General features: G+C 38.2%; 2 protein-coding genes and 1 long non-coding RNA gene across 5 annotated transcripts in view; 1 reads left to right on the plus strand and 2 right to left on the minus strand.

Moving 5' to 3' along the window:
* Positions 1–6,244, minus strand: part of LOC124627881 (uncharacterized) — an 11,885-nt gene extending 5,641 nt beyond the window's left edge. Inside the window, exon 1 of the long non-coding RNA XR_006982345.2 lies at positions 5,479–6,244. This is a non-coding gene — a long non-coding RNA (uncharacterized LOC124627881). The remainder of the gene's footprint in view (positions 1–5,478) is intronic.
* A 152-nt stretch (positions 6,245–6,396) lies between these two features.
* Positions 6,397–10,201, plus strand: foxf1 (forkhead box F1). Its single transcript, XM_047154657.2, has 2 exons — positions 6,397–7,692; positions 8,953–10,201. The coding sequence occupies exons 1-2, from the start codon at positions 6,711–6,713 to the stop codon at positions 9,114–9,116; spliced, it is 1,146 nt and encodes a 381-aa protein (XP_047010613.1). The 5' UTR covers positions 6,397–6,710; the 3' UTR covers positions 9,117–10,201.
* Positions 10,202–14,570: 4,369 nt separating this feature from the next.
* mthfsd (methenyltetrahydrofolate synthetase domain containing) lies at positions 14,571–21,683 on the minus strand. 3 transcript variants are annotated; one of them, XM_017466215.3, is made up of 8 exons: positions 21,531–21,683; positions 21,334–21,437; positions 20,330–20,443; positions 19,778–19,891; positions 19,598–19,688; positions 19,407–19,519; positions 17,715–17,840; positions 14,571–15,296 (listed from the first exon to the last, which is right to left on the minus strand). In XM_017466215.3, exons 1-8 carry the CDS (start codon positions 21,556–21,558, stop codon positions 14,775–14,777), a joined length of 1,212 nt encoding a protein of 403 aa, XP_017321704.3. In that variant the 5' UTR covers positions 21,559–21,683; the 3' UTR covers positions 14,571–14,774. The 3 variants fall into 3 exon arrangements, with proteins under 3 accessions (XP_017321704.3, XP_017321705.3, XP_053533801.1); XM_017466216.3 differs by lacking the exon at positions 20,330–20,443 and adding an exon at positions 20,489–20,602; XM_053677826.1 differs by lacking the exon at positions 20,330–20,443.
* Between the last annotated feature and the right edge of the window lie 1,261 nt (positions 21,684–22,944).

Below are 22,944 nucleotides of genomic sequence, written 5' to 3' on the forward strand. Positions count from 1 at the left end.
TATATGATATGAGAAATTATTTTAGGTAAACATTACAGACTGCGGCCTTCTTATTAATAATAAGTTAAATATTGATATTTATTACTAATAATGAATTGTAGTTGATGTTTACTAACTAAAAAAAAAATGTTTCAAATATCAAGATAAACCTCGGTTTTAGTAGTTTTATTTGCTTTGTCTGAGGCTAAACAATCACAACACGGCTCCCGTGAATTATGGAATCAAGCCGTGAATTCTGAGAATAATCCACTTCCCTTATCACAAAGTCTCATATATGCTGTTGGATTTCATCATTTGTTGTCCAAACCAACTAATTTAGTGAATGGAATCGAGTTCGTCATTGTGCTGTACATGTAGAGCTGCGGGATAATCCGAGGTTTGGAACAAGAAGCGAATCTAATAATTTGATTTTTCAACAAAACTCTTGGGCGGTAAAAATGAGCTTTTTTTTGGGAGTCAGAGGGACTCGGGGTCATCTCTGCTCTTCAGTCTGCGTGTATGTTTTAGCGCAACATCCACATGATCAATGGCCATGTCACCCACTTCAGACCACCCCGAAGACTCCTCTGCACTCTTCAAACTAGTTTTACTTTGTGCCAGATCTGAAACATAACACAAACGTGTTTATGAGGGAGATAAAGAAAGCGTCGGGGATGTTTGAGAAATGATTGCAAATGACTGTTCAAGACGTGAAAAAGCTACTACATAAAAAAAGTCAGTTTTACGTTTAACATTCGATTAGATTAGATTAGATTAGAACACTCTATTAAAGCTTGTGTGTGTGTGTGTGTGTGTGTGTGTGTGTGTGTGTGTGTGTGTGTGTTGCTGTTCTTTTTGTAAATGACTGTTTATGAAGTGAAAAGCTCTATCATAATTATTATAAAAATAATAAAATGTACAGTATATTATATTATATTACCTTATATTATATTATATTATAATATAATATTTTATATTATATTATATTATATTATATTGTGGGTTTTTGTTTTTGATTGGTTGTTTTTGTAAATGACTGTTTATGAAGTGAAGAGCTACGGCGCAAAAAATAGCTTTAAGTGTGATAATATATATGATATGATATGATATGATATGATATGATATATTGCGTATTCTGTAGTTGGTGTTTAGTGGTAATTTGGGAGGAAATGGTTGTTTCCTTCCTTCCTTATTTGTTTGTTTGTTTGTTTGTTTGTTTGTTTGTTTGTTTGTTTGTTTGTTGTAAATGACGGTTCAAGAAGGGAAAAGCTACCATATGTGAATTATTTCTTTTGTTATATTATATTATATTATATTATATTATATTATATTATAGTATATTATATTATAATCAATCGACTATTACAACACATTCTTTTTTCTAATTACATTCATTCGTGTTCAACGTCCATTCCACCAAGCATCCTGGAAGCACTTTGAGAGATTCGGGTGAGACAACCCGACAATCTTCCAGAAATCGTTCGTGATTAGCGTGCATTGTAGCTACATTACACCGTATTATTTATTTTTTTTCTACCATCCTGCAGAACCCCGTCACGAGGCGGTGATAAATGGATGACCCGTTCTAAATGGGCCACAGTTCAGAAACCGCCAGCTTGTCTTTCAGGATTTGCACGCCAAAAAAACTTCTCTGAGAGTCCAATAGCAAAGGCTCTTGCCAAGGAAAATTAAAAAGCCATCCGGGCGTGATTGGCGAGCTGTTGATTGCTTGGATGGGTGGGGCAGCGCTTCACATCAGTCCAGCCGCCCAATAAGCGCAATCAGCCGCGCGCGTGCAATTCCTCCCTTCTACTTTTTCTTTTTTTTCTTCTTCTTCTTTCATTCACATAAACACCGCTTGAACGAAAATATACACGGCCACCTACTGCGCCAGTGAAAGTGAGGAGGAGTGGGCACCTCTACTCCAACTCCTTGCTGATTTCACCTCCACTGATGGACATGAAGCGACGCGGGGAAACAAATATTGAGTTGTAGTTCCCAGTCGCGCGCCATCACGTGTGAAACGAAAATATTAATAATTGCATGAGCGAGTTCTTCAAATCTAGTATCCAAGCAAATGCTTCATGAGGTGTCCGTCTGCATATACATATACACTTCCTGAATGATCTTGCTGGAGGATATGTTTAGGACATTTAGGAGATTGTTTCGTGCGCTATAACAGCCACTTCCGGTGCAAAAAAGAAAATACACACCCACGTCTATCTATATCTATATACTGCAAATATGAACATATATATATATATATAATATATATATATTATATATATATATATATATATATATATATATATATATATATATATATATATATATATATATATATATATATATATATATTCACTAATCTACACTAGAACTACTTTTACTACTTTACATTGGCTCCATTTTGCACATTTCGAGTTTTGGCCACAATGTCAAACAAGAATGAACTTGTGGCCCAGCAAGCAGACATTCATTTGACGGATCAGTCTGTCATGGGACTTTTCAAACATTTCCACTGCACCCTTTTGGTGAACTTCACGGCCTCTGAGCTCGCGATCGAGATCTCTCCTTCTCTTTCTCTCTTTGTGACATGACAATTTCATTCCCCCCACCCCTCTTTTCAGGGCGAATTCAAACTTTTGTTTAATTTCATTGTGTAACAGAAGTGTGCACCGGCTGCAGTAGCAAATAAATAGATGTTGAAGAAATTTTTTTCACTTTCATCTTCACTTGAAAATTGCGTGCAAACCTGTTTCTTCTGTTATGTCTTGTCCACTTGCTATATATACATTATATATATATATATATATATATATATATATATATATATATATATATATATATATATATATATATATATAGAGAGAGAGAGAGAGAGAGAGAGAGAGAGAGAGAGAGAGAGAGAGAGAGAGAGAGAGAGAGAGAATTTAAACAGTTTGTTCAAGTTACATGTTTGTTTCAATATAACCGAAGTGTCTGTTCAGCGCACGTGCACTTTAACAAAGTTAGGATTGACAGCGGATATTATTGGACTGACAAAGTGACGGGAAAAAAGATTAGACTGTAAATACTGTTATAATATCATGTTATATGGCTGTGGGATTGTCACTCCAGATAGGTAATGTTCTAGATTTAGTTTCATAGATAACAGACAGTGCAGATTGTACATGGAATTAAGGACAATACAGTATTCATTGCAATGCGCAGCGTTGTTTTTAAATGACTGTAATTCACTCGCGTGCTGTGGTGCGGTAATATACAATGCGTTATGTTTTTTGGTGACATAGGAATCATAAATAAATTCAGACAACACTGCTTGTTTAAACCGAGGAACTGAAGAAACAAAGGGTAGGTCCGCAACTTACAGGTATTTTTGTCTAAGGGATGGATGGAGAAGCTGTGGTAAGCTGTTTGGGATGTACTGAGCAAGGAATTTCGCGTCTCTGTTGCATACTTTTGGTTGCTCAGAAACTAAGTATGCACGACTCCAGCGTGAGCATGAGGTGAATCTCTACGTGCTGTCAAATAGTTCACTGGAGAACGTCATGGAAAATGTGCGCTCTGGATGAAGTGGGTATGAGTCTAACCTAACGCGCTTGGAGATGTTGTTAAAGGGACAGCTTATATAAAGCAAAGGAACATTATTATTATTATTATTATTATTATTATTATTATTATTATTATTATTATTATTATTATTTGCAGTAGTAGTAGTAGTAGTAGGAGGAGGAGGAATAGGAGGAGTCTCTGTGACTCATTTTAAACATAAATATATAGGCCTACATGAATCCACAAAGCATTACTACGTGATCTAAAAATGCATACATTTTAAATAAACAAAATATCTTATATATGTTATATGTTTATAAGGAATTAAGACGATGTAAATAATCTATGTTGATACAGATTGATACTAAGCAAATTCTGATATTAGTGGATGTAGGAATAATTGAGCAGAATACACAGTGTCCAGAGAATATATTAAAATATATATATATTTATATGTAGGTTCAAAGTTTTAATTAATAAATTACTTGATTGGTTGACATTATAGGCTACCTGTGTGCGTGACAGTCATGTAAGCATTAGAGGTGGATATTAGGACATGGGAGGCAGGTCAAGGAAGATCAGCAGGATTAAAGCAGAACAGTAGAGTCAAAATAGCACGCCACCTACGGTAACTAAGGACACCTAGCCTAGCACAGTGCGCTCTATTTTGATATGATATTTAGTGGTATGTGCGTGCTTGGTGCTTAGCTCTGAAGTTCTGGACGCAGCGCAGGGTGAAAATAAAGGAGGGCGGTATAGGGAACGCGCATAACAGCGGACAAACCAAGAGTTCCTCTTGGAATGAAGTCATCAACGTTAATTAAACGCAGCGGGGAAAGGAACGGACGGGTGCGCGATCTCTCTCCCTCTCTCTCTCTCCCCCTCTCTCTCTCTCTCCCGGTTTTACGCACTGGGTGGTCCGCGCGCTGATAAATGCGCAATGCGCGGAGGACCTGGAGTCCGGTTCTATCAATATACACTCCGTTACTTGGGTTTCGGTGACAACAGCGAATGCCTGAGGCTTGCTTCAGCCTTAATGGCTTGTCGGTGGCGACAGGGGGTTGTATATTTTTATTTAACCCCACATAATCGCGGGTCACTAGACTACGTCATGCACAATGTAAAATGTAGCAAAACGTTTGCTTCAAGCCAAAAAGAACCAGTTTACTAAATGTTATCATTATAATTTAATTCTGTGCAAAAAGGCACATGCATAGCAAGTCTATAAAAATATACACTATAAATAAAATACAGGTATTCTGTATAATACGTTATACAGGCTATTATATTATATGTAGGCTATATAAATCTATGCATGATATTAGGCATGCCTGTCAAAATAAAATAAAAAATAAAAAAGCACCAGACACTAAAAGGAACCTTAGTGGAAATATTATTGGTGAAGCAACCTCATATTCCAGAATTTTTTTTTTATTATTATTATTATTATTATTATTATTATTATTATTATTAATTTATTTTTTTATTTTTTTGCAAGGTTAAGGCTAGGCTTTTGCTTTGCAGCTGTGTGCTTTTTTTGTGCCGAAAATCGGATCACAGCTCACCCAGACTGCGCACACTATATACAGCCAGAAAAACAAAGAAGAAAATAGTTAATGTACAGGTTTTGTTTCACTCACCATATACCTAGTTACAGGAAATTATAAAACAGATAAGCTTATATATATATAAGCATTATTATTATTTTAAAATAAATATATACTTTTTTAATTTTGCCGGTTGGTTATTCTCAATTGATCGGCACCAATCTGCATCACTGCGTTTCATTTAAATAAATAAATAAATAAAATAAAATAAAATAAAAAATAGAAAAGATAAACCATGTTATGTTTTGAATATTAATGCTCATTTTCAGATCGAACAAACACACGTCTGTTATCAGCCCGAATTCAGTTGAACAAGTGAAACTGACTTGCCTTGACTCACCGATTAGCCGTCTTCATATAGCAAAGTTTCTCAAAGCAAGTGCAGGTCCGAGGCAGCATTTTTTTAAAAAGAAAGTAGACAGAATTGTCTACGGCTTCATCTCCACATTTATGTTAAAACAAAGATTCACAAATAGTTTGCGCCGCATAAAACGGACGCATAGCCCCAGAATGGGTATTAGCGGCTCTTGTGGTGCTTTTTGCTTGATTTTTTATTTAAAGAAGGCTAGAGAAAATGTTTACATTTGACAGTATAAACATCCTGCCCATGTTCCTGTCTGTCTTAAAAAGAAATCGGCCCGTATGCTCCCGTGAATATACGGGTTGTATTTTTTTAATTTTTAACAAAAATGTATTTTTTTAAACACATTTTCTTGCTTTATTAGCTACAGATTTGAAAAGAAAACAAAACTCAGGGTTGGAATAGGCTAAATGTGAAAAATTTCTATGTATCATGAGAAGGTCTGACAATGAGCAACAAAACGATGAATTAATGTAATCAAACAGAAAATAATACAGAACAGTTTTATAATATAAGCTATTTTAGTATAGTGGTAAGAAAAGGAATATTAAAATAAAAAAGCATAAATGATGGCACATATTTTAGTTATAGGTACTGATTATTTAAGACTAATAACGCTAAAATATATATATATATATAGATCTATTTGACTAATGACTGTAAAATTCATATGCACTCGTTATTTTATGCTATCATATACATGCAAATAGACAAGCGGCTTTCTAACGGTAGAAAACTTTACGCAGAGCTGCCAGATGTTGGTGTGAGCCCACCCCGTGGCGTGGGGAGGAAAATGGGCGGAGATTGGGCGGTCCCTTACGCGCTTCGTGACGTCTTCATGATGGTCAAGAGCTTGGCTAGGCGCTGATGGCCACAGATAAGTAAAGAGCGATCTGCAAAGAGAACGAGACCAGACGGAACCGAAGCAGTATAAGAAGCTCCCTTTCTGTGTTAATTGTGGACAGTGCCATAGCAGGACTTTTCTAACTTGAGGACAGTGAAGCTACCGAACTAAACGCGACAGATTGTCCACGGTGCGCTTGCGTTTCTTGGGGAGTCAGGATTTTTTTTTATTGCCGCTTTTTGTGGGTCATGACAAGATCTGGTTGATCGTTTGGTTTCCGAAGTTCCAGCGGTCTCGCTACAGGTGGAGGATTTTCCTTTCTTGAAAAAATATAGAAAAGAAAAGCCGTATCGAGCGCTCAGAACCGATGACGGCCGAGGTCCAGCAACCTTCCGTGCAGCCGCCTGCCCAAAGCAGCCCGATGTCCGCACCCGAGAAAGCGCACGCTCAATCGGCGGCCATGGACGCGGCCTCCTCCACCACCAAAGCCAAAAAGACAAATGCCGGCATCCGGCGTCCTGAGAAGCCGCCGTACTCGTACATCGCGCTCATCGTCATGGCCATCCAGAGCTCTCCGACGAAGCGTCTTACGCTCAGCGAGATCTACCAGTTCCTCCAGAGCCGCTTCCCGTTCTTCCGCGGCTCTTACCAGGGCTGGAAAAACTCCGTGCGTCACAACTTGTCCTTAAACGAGTGCTTCATTAAGCTGCCCAAGGGGCTCGGGCGACCAGGGAAGGGTCACTACTGGACCATCGACCCTGCGAGCGAGTTCATGTTCGAGGAGGGCTCTTTTCGGCGCAGACCACGCGGATTCCGGCGCAAATGTCAGGCGCTCAAGCCGTCCATGTACAGCATGATGAACGGCCTCGGGTTCAACCACTTACCCGAGTCCTACAACTTCCAGGGCAGCGGCGGAGGCCTGTCTTGCCCGCCAAATAGTTTATCTTTAGAGAGCGGGATTGGGATGATGAACGGACATTTGGCAGGCAACATGGAGGGAATGGGCCTGGCGGGACACTCCATGTCTCATCTGTCAGCCAACAGTGGACATTCCTACATGGGGAACTGTACGGGATCCACGGGGAGCGAGTATCCCCATCACGACAACTCAGCCTCGCCCCTGCTGTCCGGCGGCGGAGTCATGGAGCCGCATCCCGTTTACTCGAGCACGACCTCGGCGTGGGCGCCCGCGCCGTCAGCTTCCCTTAATAACGGAGCGTCTTACATTAAACAGCAGCCTCTGTCTCCGTGCAACCCAGGTGCAAATCCTTTACAGCCGAGCTTACCCACACACTCTTTGGACCAGTCATATCTGCACCAGAATGGGCACAGCACGACCGACCTACAAGGTACATTTTATTTACTAAATAAAAAAATCAACAAATCAATCAGTAAATATATCCAGCATGAAAATCCCTTAGAAATATTTTATAGCACGGTCCAGCATGAAGCAAATCTATTAACACTATGTAAAAACTCCACATTTGTAATTATTCTTTGTTTATTTAAAGTAATGCTATAAAAGCAGTTGAATTCCGACATATTTACATGTCCTATAAAAAATATTTTGCGTTTAGGATTTTTGTCCTAATTCATTAAAACGTCAATCCTCTTTTGCGTGTAATTTCTTGAGGGTAGTTAGTGAAGGCCGTCAGAGGGTAGCCCATCTCTCTTACGGGACTCAGCTTTAAAACGGTGCCAATTTCCAGACTATAGTCAAGCAGGGCGCGCGGCACCGGGTCCGGTGGGAATCGCGTGCGAGCACGGCGCTGTCAATTAAGAGAAAGATCTCCCACCCTGAAGTCAACCATCCAGCCCTTCCACACTTACTCCCTGCAGGCGGTGTAATCAGGCTCGCCAAAATAGATACGGCTGTCATTAAATGCTACATGAAACCAGCGGCTTTAGAATTACATCCACCATCAACACTGGGATCAATTTAAAGTTCGCACATTCTTTCTGCGTTGCATCGCATTTGGCACAAACCTGACTGTGGGGTGTTTAAAACACAACAACAGCTTCAATGTGTTGTCGTGAATTAAAGACTGAAGATAGCAGCAAAATGTCTAGTTTCTAAAAATTCTAATCTCTTAAAAAAATTTAAAAAATAAAAAAATTAAATAAAAAGAAGAACAAGAAGAAAAATGTTGAAGTTGAATTTAATCTGTTACCTAAGTCGAAAAATGCAGGCAATAATAATAATAATAATAATAATAATAATAATAATAATAATAATGTAACTTATTTTTGGTATTACTACTATTACTGTTCTTTTTGTATTGTTCTTCTTCTTATTATTATTATTATTATCATCATCATCATCATCAAGTCACGCTAATATTTTCCTCCTGAATCACAGTGCACTCATGGTGAACTCAAATAAACACTGTAAAGATTAATTCTAATTGAACTCTACAGATTTTCTTACCCGAAATTTGGTTTCTATACAAATGCACTTAACTTATATTGGACTATTTACTACGCTGATTTTATACCGAATTTTTTTTTTTAATTTAATTTAATTTTTTTTTTTTTTTTTTTTTTTTTTTTTTACATCATGCCCTTTTAGTAACCTAACGAGGACTATTTTTGTGGTTTCTCCTCCGTAGGTATTCCCAGGTACCATTCCCAATCTCCCAGCATGTGCGACCGGAAGGAGTTTGTGTTCTCTTTCAACGCCATGACATCTTCAACTATGCATTCACCTGGAAGCGGCTCTTATTATCATCACCAACAAGTCGCCTATCAGGACATCAAGCCTTGCGTGATGTGACAACACTGGTAATGAATTAAAGACTGATTTAACACTGATGAAGGAGCCACTGAGCCTCTACGGTGGGAAACAACAACAACAACAACAACAACAACAACACACGGGCCTGAAAGGAGCGCTGGAAAAAGAAGGAAAAAAAGACAACGGCGCTCAAAACGACAGGCTACATTACACATCCATCTAAAAATGCGAAATGATGCAAACTCGGTACAAAAACATGAACAGGAGAAAAGCCGGGTACCTTAACTTAACCGTGTCGGTGTTTTACAAACCACCTTTTACAAACAGCCTTTAAGGTGATGTGTGCCAAATTTATTCAAGCTATTTCCAAATAAGACTGCGCAAATTCTAAACTAATGTGCATCTCAATGCCAAAGAAAAAAAAATAAAGGAGAAAAAAATACCGCTTGGTACTAACTCTGCTGGCGGATGGATACCACTTGAGTGTAGATTGTGAGTGACTGTCCGTGTTGTCATTCCGGGGAACCAGGAGTGAATTTTGTTTTTCAGTGAAAATTGTATTACGTGTTTTTTTTTTTGTTTGTTTGTTTGTTTTTGTTTTGTTTTTTTTAAATATAGGCCTATATAAATATTACTTTCATTCAGGACAAGCTGTTCGATATCTGATCATATTAGTAAATTCAGTGCAAGTGTGAAAGTTCATTAGGTTATCACATGGAAGGAAAACGAAGGCACTTTTAAACCTTAAAGCGCAAGTTTATTTATTCTGTTTATATTTGGATTGTATAATTATAGCCATAGTATTGAACGCTTTATCGGCAATATTTGCCCAGACGCTGTCTTCTTCAATGTAAACAGAAAATGAAGGTTTAATGTAAGCACTGTTGTTTTGTTTGTTTGGTGTTTTATTTTAGTTTTTGTTTTTGTATATCCGTATTGACACGAGTCATTTTCCAGCACTGTAAAAAAAAAAATTGTATATGGTGTAGGTAATATCTTTTTAGTAGGCAATCTTTTACTTTCTATTTTCGTGGCTTTAGACATTAGGTCATCTACGCACGATATGTATAAAATTGTATAAAACAGTAAATGGCATGCAGTTGGAATTAAACTGTTCAAAAGTATACGCATCAAATTTGCAGGTTTTCCAAGATAATTAGATCTCTTTTTTTATATGATTCAGTACCGGGACTGCGTTCGGGGATATACATATATATTTTAATTACAGACAGGATAAAAGATTTGCTCTTCATTTAAAAAACAAAACAACGACAACAAAAAACAGCCCTTAAAAATGAAATGCAGACAAAAATATTTTTTTTCACTTTTCTACGACTGGAAACTGTGTCTAAATCCGTGCACATAAAATAGCAAAATGATTGCATTTTCTAATACATTTATTATTATTATTATTATTATTATTATTATTATTATTATTATTATTCAAAGAACTACTTTCTACAACAAAGCACGTGCTATTAGGTTTGTAATTACAGCTCCGATAATTCATTAATTATTTAATTAATTAATTATTCTAAAATATGTATTTAGGTTTTATTTGGGTTTTCATTTTATTTATTTATTTTCTCTTTTTTTTTGGGGGGGGGGTGGTGGAATTAACCTTTGTAAGCCTACAAAACCCCAAATTGCACAGGCAAAGAGAGAAAACGTGTGTGTGTCGTATGTGTACAGCTTCTATATTTTTAAAAATATATTTATATATATATATATATATATATATTTGTAGATATCCTACTTGCCGCTGAAATTATTCAACTGAAAACAGCAATCTGTCTTTTCTAAGTTTCGGATAAAATGTCGGCCGAAATGATAATGTAATATAATGCAAGTGGTCACCGAGTTCACACTCTTCTTCTTCTTATTATTTTTTATGATTATCCATCTGTTTTAGCCTGCACGTCTTCAGCTGCACATGGGTAATAGCACCAGAGTTTACTTTTATCCATTTATTGCTTTATTTAAACCGGTGTATAGACCATGTCGTCAATTTATAAAGTAAATATTTAATGGATCTTTTACCAGTTGAGATCTAGACGCTGCACTGAAACGTCTCACTTATTCCTAAACCTTTAAAATATCTCCTTTTCCACTTTTTTTTTAAAATTATTATTATTAACCGTTCAGGGAACATTAACAAGTAGCCCACATCCGAAGATCTGCATTATGGTTGGTTTTGGTTTGTTTTTTGCTGATCTGATTTTTATTAGTTTGCATATAGACGCAAAACTGCACAAAATCAGGCGCCGTTTTTTCCCCCTAGAGTTTGGGCACCACCTAATGGCTACGTGTTGTAGGAACACTGAATTAAAAAAATAACTCTGAATGATAACATACAATTCATCAGTCCTCGCAGGGGAGATTCAAGATAATAGAATAATTCGATGACAACAACAACAACAATAATAATAATAATAATAATAATAATAATAATAAATTTCACGTGAATGTTTACAGTTAGAATGAATGTGATTTTTTTCACGAATTTTTACACATTTTCACGTTTATGTAAATTCGAGTAAATATAGAATACATGTGGAAAAAAAACATAATGCATCATTTATCATGTAAAATGTCAAAAACCCATGCCTAAGAAGAAGAAGAGGAATGTAATGTTTTAGTGTAAATCAGATAAGATGTTTGAGTGTATCCAATTTCAGTGTATTTTCTGAAAAGGTGAATCAGACCTCATCCAAAATCCAAACTGAACTTGAATTTTTAAATAAAACAGCAGACACTACATGGCGGGACAATTAGGCTCTCCATCTAACATGGTCAACAGGGGTTAAATATATCTTTAGTTCATGTCGACAACCAAAATCCATGATCCATGTTTATATGGTTTAATGGACTGCGAGTTATGGACATCATAAATCTGGAAACAGCAGAAGTAGCTAACGTTTCCCTACTTTCATCCCACAACAGCTGTTCCAATCCATCGACTTGCACTATAAGCGAATAAAAGTCATTTTGGGCTCATGAGGCACATTGGAGCTTAGTGTTAGATGAAGGGAAACACACTGTAAGACCCACATGGCCGCAGAGTCCAGCTTGGAGAGAGGGAGAGAGAGGGAGGGAGGAAGGAAAAAACCCAACAGGCACTCCAACTCCCCATATTATCTCCCTGCGTTATCTGCGTTGTCATTTGTCAAGACTATTTTACTGAGTGAAATTGACAGAGTAACACCCTTATAGGTTAACGTTCACCAGGGCAGCTGGGGCATGTTGCCTCCTTGCCTCTGGACCACACATTAATCTGCTCCTGAAGTTAAACAGAGCTGGAGCGAATCAAATTCCTGTGTGATTCACTCAATGCCATGAAAATCAGTTAAACACATTATAAAATCACATTATTGAATCGATTCATTTGAACACTAAATCAAAATTTTCATGGTATGTGTTTCTTGGGATGATGCCTACAGGCTTAATTAAATACCTGCACATCAATTTTGTTGTATGTATATATACACATATATACACACACACACACACATTATATTACATATACACATATATATACACACACACACACACATATATACATATATATACATATATATATATATATATATATACACACACATATATACACATATATATAAATTAATGCAAAATGAACAGGTTTCCTTTTCCAAACAAATGGATGTTTTATCACACGCTTCAATAGAAGAGATCGGACACGAGGAAATTCTGACCTTTTGTACGAAGCAGTGAACATTGTCGATATCGCACATTTGCTTACGTGTAAATAGGGACCCATGTGCAGAACCGTGTATGTTGAATATTCAAGATATTGTACATTTACTTTAAAAAATTAATAAATCCCAGATTTTTCCAGATCTGGCCTCATTTCTAAAAGTCGATACAGAAATAATACAGAGTATCATATAAAGTGGGCTACTGTATTTTAGTGACGTAAAATCATTATGGACAACAGCTGCTTGTAAAAAGTTAACCAAGAAAGCACTAAAAGGCTCAGACCACCCCAAACAGCAAGTATGTTCAGCTGGAATGTTCTGGAATCGGAGATGGAGGAAGAAAAACAGAGACCCAGTCGAAATCAGAACGCAGCACCTGTAAAAGATGAAGTTACCCTCGCTCCGCGTGTAAAACTAATCCCGTCCGAACAGAGCCTGAGCGCTTTGTTTTGATTCACCACATACAGCGGAATCAGCGATTTTGGGGGGTCGTGGAATACTTTTGGTTTCAGAAGATGAAGACAATTGATAGATGCATATATCAATGGTGTGGTCTACTACATTATATATAATAAGTGGAAATTACATAGTATAGTATAGAATTTACACTCTGTAGTAAAGAATTTTTCGCCCAACTGTGAAACGATAAGTGTCGAGAGGACCATATTTACAATATTTACACAAGTAATCAGGTCAAATCTGCTTTCTGATTTTGGGTGAAGTTTGGTTTTGCACTGGAGTGATAAGTATAATGTTAATACCCAGAAATAGCCATGAGGTTTAGCAACACTCTGCTAAACTGGTGGCTGTCGTCTTCATTTCCTTGTCCTCTTTATTTGTGCATACACGTCTCACTTTGATGCTCGAGAATGCAACATGATACATTAAGAGCCAGGGGGTGTAAACTTTTTAACAGGATGACCGGTGTAAATTATTTTGTTTACAGATCGCTTTTTTTTAATTATTATTATTTAGTACTGCCCTTCAGATGTCTCCCAAAGGCAAAATGCTAACAATTTACACCGATCATCCTGTTCAAAAGTTTACACCCCCTCCCCCCTGGCTCTTAATGTATCCTGTGTTGCCTTCTTGAGCATCGGTGAACGTGTGCAGCTTTCGTAATAGTCGTGTACGAGTCCCTCAGATGTCCCCGGTGTGAAAAGATGGATCTCAACATCACATAGCCGCTGCTGGAAAAGGGTCAGATATGCAGAAGATGCTGGAAAAGCAGAGAATGTGCAGGACCTGGAGGATTTACTGAAGAACAGTGGGCACTTTAACTGCTCAGGACAAACACGAGACTCATGAAGAACTCTCACAACATAAACACAGTCGCGGATCATCCAGGTAACGGACACAGTGTTAATAATCAAAAGGTATGTAAACTTTTGAATGGGGTAATTGTTTATAAATTCAGCTATAATCTTGTCTTATGGACAATATGTAAACATCTGTTATGTGAAATAGCTTCTTCAGGACAGGACTAAATATGAAATAACATGGGATTTTTATGATCAGTCTTATTTTGTTAACAGTATTAAAATTTAGCAGATTCTGCAAGGGGTATGCAAACTTTTGGGCACAACTGTAAATATATTAGATCGATATAAATTCAGTGTTGTAATAACCGCCTCACACTATCCCGTTATCGACTGTTTTCCGATAAGGGCATGTTGTGCGAGTTTTATTCCTTACTTATTCGAAACTACACGATTAATACAGGTCTAAAAAAAAAAAAAAAAGTTAAGGTCTTAATACAGGTCTAAAAAAAAAAAAAAACATTAAGAAAGGGCATCTTTAATAAATATATTTTAAACATGATAAATCATAAGGATTTCTGAATTTTATTTCCAGGAGCAATCATTTTGTCAGATCATGCATCAAATGTTCTTCTCCCACTGAAATCTCACAGCTTTTCTGGATTTCTCCTCCAACCTCTCCTCTAGGACATTACTGATGGTGGTTTTAGTCTGAGCTGTTCCTATGGGTTTGTTCTTGATAGATCTTTGGTAGGACCTGGTCTACGGAAGCTCTTTTGGCTTTTGGCTCGTTCTACCTGCGGTGTGTGGCCGTTAATGCAGAGTCCCTGCAGGGCATCCAGGGCCTGATCCGAGGCTCGCTCATCACTGTACTCAAGGAACGCCCTGCGCTGTGCCCCCTTCCAGGTGAGTCGAACAGGTACAGCGTCCCGCTCCCTTAGGAAACGCTTCAGCTCGCTCACACGCAGTCCAGCTGGGAGGTCGCCTAAATAAAGTGTGCTTACAGGAGCCTGAGAGCGTTCACGCTTCAAATCAGCTTCTTCAAGCGGAAGTGCATGATCTTGCCTTGGGGTTTTAGGATGGTGTTTTGGATCAGGACCGGGCTTGGGCTCAGGTTTATGCTCCCGTTTTGTCTTCATACTTTCAGCGGAGGACACTTTCAGCATCACGTCCTTTCCAGCCTTCTGCTCCAAGGCTCGCAGTTTTTTCAGGATGGGAATCTTCTCCAGCATTTCTGCATCGAGCTGCGGACATGAAAATAACAACGTTTGCAGCTTTTCAGAGAAAACTCTAGAAACTGTCCCCCTTTGGTGGAGGGAAAAAAAACAATACAAAGTAATGCTACTATACAAGATCTTTTAACGTAGAGTAGAGGTGCGTAGAGTAGAGGTGCAAGAGCCAGATTAAGCAAAAGTTTAAATAATGTCGGGGGCTGGCATTTTAGGGGTTAGTTAAGTGTTCACGGAAGAGGTGGGTCTTCAGCTGTTTTTTGAAGATGTGACAGATTCCGTGGTCCGGATTGAGGTTGGAAGTTCATTCCACCACTGAAGGACGGTTAGTTTGAAGGTTCTGGAAAGGGAACTTGAGCCTCGCCGAGTAGGCACTACTAACTCGGTCGTTAACCGATCGCAGATTGCGTGCGAGAACGTAAGCGTCGAGGACAGTGTTGAGGTGGTGAAGTGGGAGGGGGGTGCTTGGTCCAGACAAGGTACTTGTACGTGAGCAGTGTTCTGATTTAAAAGAGTTCTAAGCAGAACCCTTTTCGGCGTCTAAGAACCATTATTTATCTGAGAATTCCTTAAATAACCCTGCAAGAACCTTTTTTCCCCCCCTAAGGATCTAAGTACCAAGACAGTAAAGTTCAGTTTGTTAAGAAGAAATTAATAACCAGTCATTTGAAGTTTGTGCAACCCAGTTACTACCACTCAGCTTTTTGACGAGTCCTTTAACGGTTCATTTGACAATTTTCATTTATTTATTTTAATTTTTTTTTTTTTTAAGTTTTCTTGGTTTCCAAAAAATGTTTTCAATTCGAACCCTTACGAAGATCCCTCCACCGGATTAATCCGTATTTTACCAATAAAATAACTTCCAAATTCAATTCACCGAAAACCTTCCATTACTGAAATGGACATTTGTGCCTTCATTTGAGGAACTGCTGTGGATCATAGGACAGATAATTCCACGTTCTATTTAGCTCCTGAAGCTTGATTTCAAATTCTGGTACTTCTTAAGGACTCAGGATCGCTCTGATTTAGTCAATTCTATCATTTGAGAAACACAGGCACCCCACAATTCATCCTATAACTGCAAAATAACCGATTTCACCAGTAACGCATCCAACTCATTAACATGCAGTTAAGTAATCAGACAACGGGAAAACCACGAATCGGTCAATTTATTTTCAAATACAGAACTTCTGAACCTCTACAGTCGCTCTGCATCCTGTAAATAAACCCACTGAAAAGGAACTTGCGATTTTTTTAAAAATCAAACCTCCTGCTGCTCGAGTTAAACGTTCATCACTTCGAAGGCAAATATATATTTATAAGCTCACTTTAAATTAATAACAAAAAAAACAAAAAACGCCGCTTTATCACCACTGACGTTGAAAAGTCAAACGAAGTCCATTCTTTCTGCTAACAGGACGGCTCTCCTTGCTCTCTTCACGGGCTTCAGATCTCCTGAAACTTAATACTGCCTTTAATCCAAAATGAAATAGAGCAGTGTGCTAAATTTGATGGTAACCCAAATTTAATAGGATTATTAGTGTGTATGTAAACCCTTTTCCACTCTGGTTTAAATAATTGATTTAAATAATAATAAAGTTTAGCATTTAAAACTACGTTCTAGGAAATTAAGCACAGCTGTATGTAGCTTTTTCACCAAGACACCGTGTTTTTCGCTCAAGGCTATTACTATAACGCAAATATTCGCATCAAATCGACTCCAGACTACTCCGTTTCCATGGAGAATAAATAAAAAAAAAATTTTTAAAAAATGAATGCCAGAACCACAAATCTTCTGAACATCAGACTTGACCTTCACGGAGCTCTGGATTCTGGCTAACTTAAGTGACTCAAAGCCGCGGCAAATAACAAACATGGTCACATGGTCACTAATTCACACAACATAAGCAAACTTGCTTTATAAGGATGAATATAAAAAATATGTTTGACTTGGCAACCCCAAAAATAGAGAGGGGGGGGCGGGGGTAAAAACAAGTAAGGCTTTCAGCATTTGTTTCTTGTGGAAAACAATAAGTTAGAGAGATTTTTATGGAGATGCTTCTCGGGTGTATATACGGTGCATAAGTTTGCACACCCTAAGATTTTTGGATTTTTTCAACTGTTTTACAGTTGATCTAGAAAAATGTTCCGAGGCTGAAAAGAGGGTGAAAGCGGTTACAAAAGCAAAAGGTGTGTAAACATGTAATTAAGAAGATTTGTGTCACATTCAAGGGATTTTATCAACCACAGAACATGAATTTCAAACAAGAACATACAATTTCAGTAACAAGGGCATTCTTACTAAATAAGAGCTCATGTGGTTGGCACAAATGACATTTCTGACTTATTTAATTTTTCCTAAGATGCAGCAATCTTTCGCATTAAACCATATAATATTAAAACTGTAGTAGTGGTCCGTGTGTTTAGATTTACCTTTGACCAAATGATGCCCTGTGGTTTGGGGATCTTACACTCGGTCTTGATGATCCTGCTCGGTGTGAGGATGTAGTCCACGGTGAGATCGTGACTTTCCGTCAGTCCGTCTGGAATGTCTACAACCTGTTGATTACATACAAAACACTAGTACACTGAATTTATAATAATAATAATAATAATAATAATAATAATAATAATAATAATAATAATAGGTATTCAGTATTTTTGGATAGGGGCTGGCACGGAGACCTGGAAAGTTCTTGTCATACGTTAGGATGTTTGTAGAACACGAGCGCTCGTCGATGAGGCTCACACAATACACGAACTTTCACCTTGAGAGATCCGTGCCGAAGCTCACCTGATCCCAAATCCTGCTTTCTCAGGAAAATAAACGCAAGAGCCGTCATGCGACTTTAAATTTGTTTTGTAATAAGAGAAAAGGAGATTAAAAAAAATATAAGAGAAAACGTGAAGGAAGGATTGCTTAGGGAAACGCAGGAAGTGACGATCGCCTGTTCTGCAAAGAGAACTGGAGGTAAAGTGCAAAAATGCAGCTTTTGTTTCTGGTGCGTCACGAGGAATCATACGGTGTTTGGGTTTTATTTTTTAGGTGTGACATGACACATCATTTCGAATAGAAGCGTTATTATCGTGCTTAGATTTCGCCCTCGCTCTCCCGCACAAACAGATGGATTAGAGATTAGATTCACGGATCTGCCGCACGACAGGGGATGAATTTGTTTTCCTGTCGGACTTTCATTAGCACCGTCTCTCAGCGCTGTTCTTGCTGATAATTCCTGGGAAATTATCAGGAAATTGTGCCAATAAATGACCAGAACAGACACAATGACACCTTTTGAAACGGCAAATTTAAAAGCAGGAGAAATAAAAATGTACGTCGACAGAATCGAACAGGAGAAATGTCTGTAAATTCGAGTAATGTAATTCAATAAATTCAGCAGCTCGTCATGTTACCGAGACAAAGCATAAACTCCGCTGTCCTGAAGATGCCAGAAAACTTGAAGTTACGGTTTTACCTCTGACCGTTACTTTAAGCCCTGACACTGGAGACTCCTTCCATAAATGTTAAACACAGTGGATCTAAAAAGGTCTACACACCCCTGTTAAAATGGCGATGTAAAACAAATGAAACCAAGATAAATCATGTCAGAACCTTTTCTAAATTTTAACCAATTAAGGTGAACAATCAATAAGAATCATTTTACTGGGGAAGAAACTTCCAATACAAATCTTACATAAATGTGCACAGCCTTTTATAAGTGGGAATGTAGCAGTGTTCAGAATCAGCCAATCACTTATAAAACTCACGTTCAATACTAATTAGTATACACCTGCCATCAATTAAAGTGACTTGTTACCCCAAAGAAAGTACATCAGAAAAACCTGCCATTTTTAGATCCACTATAAACACATTTCTCCTTACAGAAACCATCGCCATAGCAACAATTGTGCCATACAAGTCCCTATGCAAGTTGTTACTATAGAAACGATGACATTTTAATACAAGTGCTTTAATATAAACCTGCGATTTGCCTTGCAGCCAGAACCACTGTCAGAGCTGCTGTTACAGAATATTAATCGACACCATTCCGACCAATCAGATTCGAGAATTCAACAGCGCTGTGTTAATAGACTTTTTTTTTTTTTTTTTTTAAAAAGGGTTCTGACCTGGCAGTCATGAACAACAGTCACGACCACTGTGGATTCATTCACAGCGCCCATTGAGACCATCATGGCATATTCCATGTCGGCATATCCTTCACCTTTCCCAATTCTGTATCCTGAAAAATGAATGAATGAATGAAAAATAAATAAAAAGTGGAAAATAAACACGAGAAATGAACTACATATTAGTTTACCTTTGTCAGACACAGCAACAGATCCAACCACAACCAGGTCCACGTGAACTCTCGAGTCTAATCCCACTGGGACACTGAACTCTTTAACACCCTGAAACAAAAACACAACGAACGTCATTGCAATGACAAAATGATGAAATGATACGTGACGTGCATACGATACGAGTGTGCGAGAGTCACCTGAGACGTAGAGCACACTCGCAGATCCTCCTTGGTGGCGTTCTGTGGAGGAACGATTCTGTTAAACAGTCCTGTCCGTAGGCGAGGCGTCGGGACCAGCAGTGTTTTTCCAGCCTGGAGTCAAAATACAGGGATGACGTTTTCCTAAAAAAACGGATCCTTTAAACCGCATTTGAGATGAGAAAACATGAAGTCTGCATAAACCGTAAAGGAAGAAAATGTAGCACTTTCCACAGAGCACATTAGGAAGTGTGTGAGCTTAACATTTATTCAAAAGCGACATTGAATTGAATTCTCAATTCCGAAGGTGTTGATTAATTTTCTAACACAGCAGCTCTGATAGTAGTGCAGCTGCACATCACGGCTTTATATTAATGCTCTTGTTCTAATACGTTAATGTTTCTAACAGTAATAAGAGAACATGTAACTCTGCTTCACACCGGCCACATCACACCACTCCAGTACTGATTGTTTTCCTATAACTGCACGCTCCGGTGTGTTTTATTCCTTACATAACGGACAGAAAGAGAACACTTTCACTTATAAATTCACCTGCAGCGCTGCTAATCGAGCCCCTTCCAGGGGTTTATCAGGATCCACTTTGATTTCATCGCATTTGGTGAAGATCTCAAAGCCCACGATCTTCCCGCACGCCCCATGAGCCCCCTGAAGAGACACAAAATTTTTTAAAAGAAGACATGACTCACTCACACGCAGTGTGTGAAAGCGAGCTCGCTCCTGTGGCTTATCCGGGTTCACTTTGACAACGCTGCTGGACCGGAACTCCTGCAGGACGGGAAGCCTGTCGCAGGCCGCTGTAGCAGCCTGTCTCACACACACACACAGAGAGAGCAGAAGGTGGCAATGGAAGTCCAACAGCAATCATATTTTCCTATTACTCAGGTAAATAACCACAACAAAAGCCTGTCATGTTTAAGAGTATAATATTATCAGTGATCTCTTAATTAAATGTGCAACAGTAAACAACAGTCTAGTGTTATGAATTAACCAGAGCTTTGGTCACGTGACCCAGACATACATCTGACTCTAGGACACAAGTTTAATGGATTCAGACTGAACAAAATACAAAGTTTATTTGATTGTAACACCAGCAGCGTCCAAGACCTCCCTGTTTTAAATAAAGTTGGAGCGCACAGTTTAATCCTATCTGATCTGTGGCCGGTGTGTCTTAATTTTATGTCAGTAAGGTTGGGGGAACGCATGCGTGGAAGAAGGGAATCTGTTAGTGTAACTAGTAATGACGAGGCACACTTCACATAAAATCGCATCAAGGTCCATGATCTCAGACACTGAGCTCAGAAAGAGAGAAAGCCTGGACTGATCATTGCTAAAAGGAATTTTTCTGGATTCTGGGAAATGGAAATGAATGAGCAAACTTTTGTCTTTAAAATGCAAACAAAATTGTTTGCACTGGTTAATGATGTTACAGTGCCGTGCCATTTTTCTCTTTCAGGCCAGTAGGTGTTGCTTAATGTTCTTTAACAGACAGTACAGTAGAACAACATAAATGTGCTTATTAAAGAGTGTAATATGACCTTGAAGTTTGGGATTCTGTGGTGCACAGGTCGGGGAAAGGTTGCCAGGTCTTTAGTCTCGATGTAATCCCACACTTTTTGGCGAATGTCCCATTTAGTCGCTTCTAACAGAGAAAACAGGCATTAAAACGTCCAGAGATGCGGGTCAAGCTCGGGTTTAACGATCAAATACAGCACAGAAAATCTCTTTCACATACCTTCAGGAATAATTATAGCAGTTTGCATAGTTTAGAAACTTGAAAACGCGTTAAATGGCGATAACAGTGAAGAGAGCACACTCCTGCATGGTTCCTAAACGCAAAGCGACATCAACAGCTGCTGCTTATCAAAATAAAGCGCACTTCCGGGTCAGCTACGGTGGCCTACAATGGTCAAATGTTGTGTGGTTTTTCCTTCTGAAAGCGTTCCGTTTAGGCTTTATATTACTTTTTGTTTACATGTAAGCTGCTAATGTAAGTCGGAATTCTGAGATGAAGTAGCTTTGAGATTTTTTTCTGAATCAGGAGAAAGATAATAAGACAAGTGTGTATGTGTTTTGATAACTTCATCCAAACTTTGATCCATCCATCGATTCATTTTTGATACTGATTAAACTATACACGGTCACGGGAAGCCTGGAGCCTATCCCAGGTGCCAACCTATCACAGGGCACAATCACACACACACACACACAACAACAACAATTTTAACACAAATTATAACATGTGTCTTTGGACTGGGGAAGGAAACCGGAGTACCCAGAGGAAACCCCTGAAGGTGCAAAGCAAACGTGCTAACCAGTAAGCCACCGTTCCCCCTAAACTTGGTGCACATAAATCTTTTTGTCTTGAGACGAGTTACCTGCAATTGCAATAGTTTTGTTAAGATGAAACATTTAATCCAATTTTAACCGAAAAAAGAGAAAATATCTGAAACATCTTAAAATGTTACCAAAAAACCCTCCTATACTATTTTTACATACAAGACAGTTCTTTAACAATTAATACAGAGAAACCTGAAGAAATAAGAAGAGGATAAATTTGTTCATTAATTAATAAACTTTGGTACAAACATATTTGATGTCTAAAATACCAGAACTGCTTTAATGAAACTTCCCCCATGCTGATCCTGCTTCAGTTACTGTAATTACAATAAAACCAAGAGAAGAAATGATGGCTTAAATAGTCCACTAGTCTTATTCACATGCCCGGTCAACTGATACCGAGACAAAGTAAAATGATCTACAAATACCATGAATCCATAAATAATTTCAGCTTTATATTATTATGTTGAAACATTGCACTTAAGTACTTCAGTACTGCAGTGACTTTAGAGGATGTTCTGCTGCAAAGATATCAACCAGAATGAATCCATGAACCTAACCGGTGTGATGGCATGGGGAATGTTTTCGTAGCCCACTGGGGCACTTAATACCAGCCGAGCATCATGTGAATGCCACAGCTTACATCTTGAATGTAAGTAGTAAGTACAGAAGCCAGAAATTTGTCTGTTAGTGGTGCTAGAGGGAAGGGTCATGAGGTCACAAAATTAACAAGATTCATCCTCTGAGGAACATCTATATGCTCACTAAATTTCACTGAAATTCAATCAGGTGATTTGCGCTGTGGTGAA

The sequence above is a fragment of the Ictalurus punctatus genome, chromosome 4 (genome assembly GCF_001660625.3).
Source record: "Ictalurus punctatus breed USDA103 chromosome 4, Coco_2.0, whole genome shotgun sequence".
Classification (NCBI taxonomy): domain Eukaryota; kingdom Metazoa; phylum Chordata; class Actinopteri; order Siluriformes; family Ictaluridae; genus Ictalurus; species Ictalurus punctatus.

Coding starts and splice junctions, on each gene's coding strand:
- foxf1 (XM_047154657.2), top strand. CDS start 6,711: ATGACGGCCGAGGTCCAGCAACCTTCCGTGCAGCCGCCTGCCCAAAGC. Junction 7,693..8,952: donor CAGCACGACCGACCTACAAG/GTACATTTTATT, acceptor TCTCCTCCGTAG/GTATTCCCAGGTACCATTCC.
- mthfsd (XM_017466215.3), bottom strand. CDS start 21,558: ATGCAAACTGCTATAATTATTCCTGAAG. Junction 19,892..20,329: donor CTCGATTAGCAGCGCTGCAG/GTGAATTTATAA, acceptor TTTTGACTCCAG/GCTGGAAAAACACTGCTGGT. Junction 17,841..19,406: donor CTGTTGTTCATGACTGCCAG/GTCAGAACCCTT, acceptor TGTAATCAACAG/GTTGTAGACATTCCAGACGG.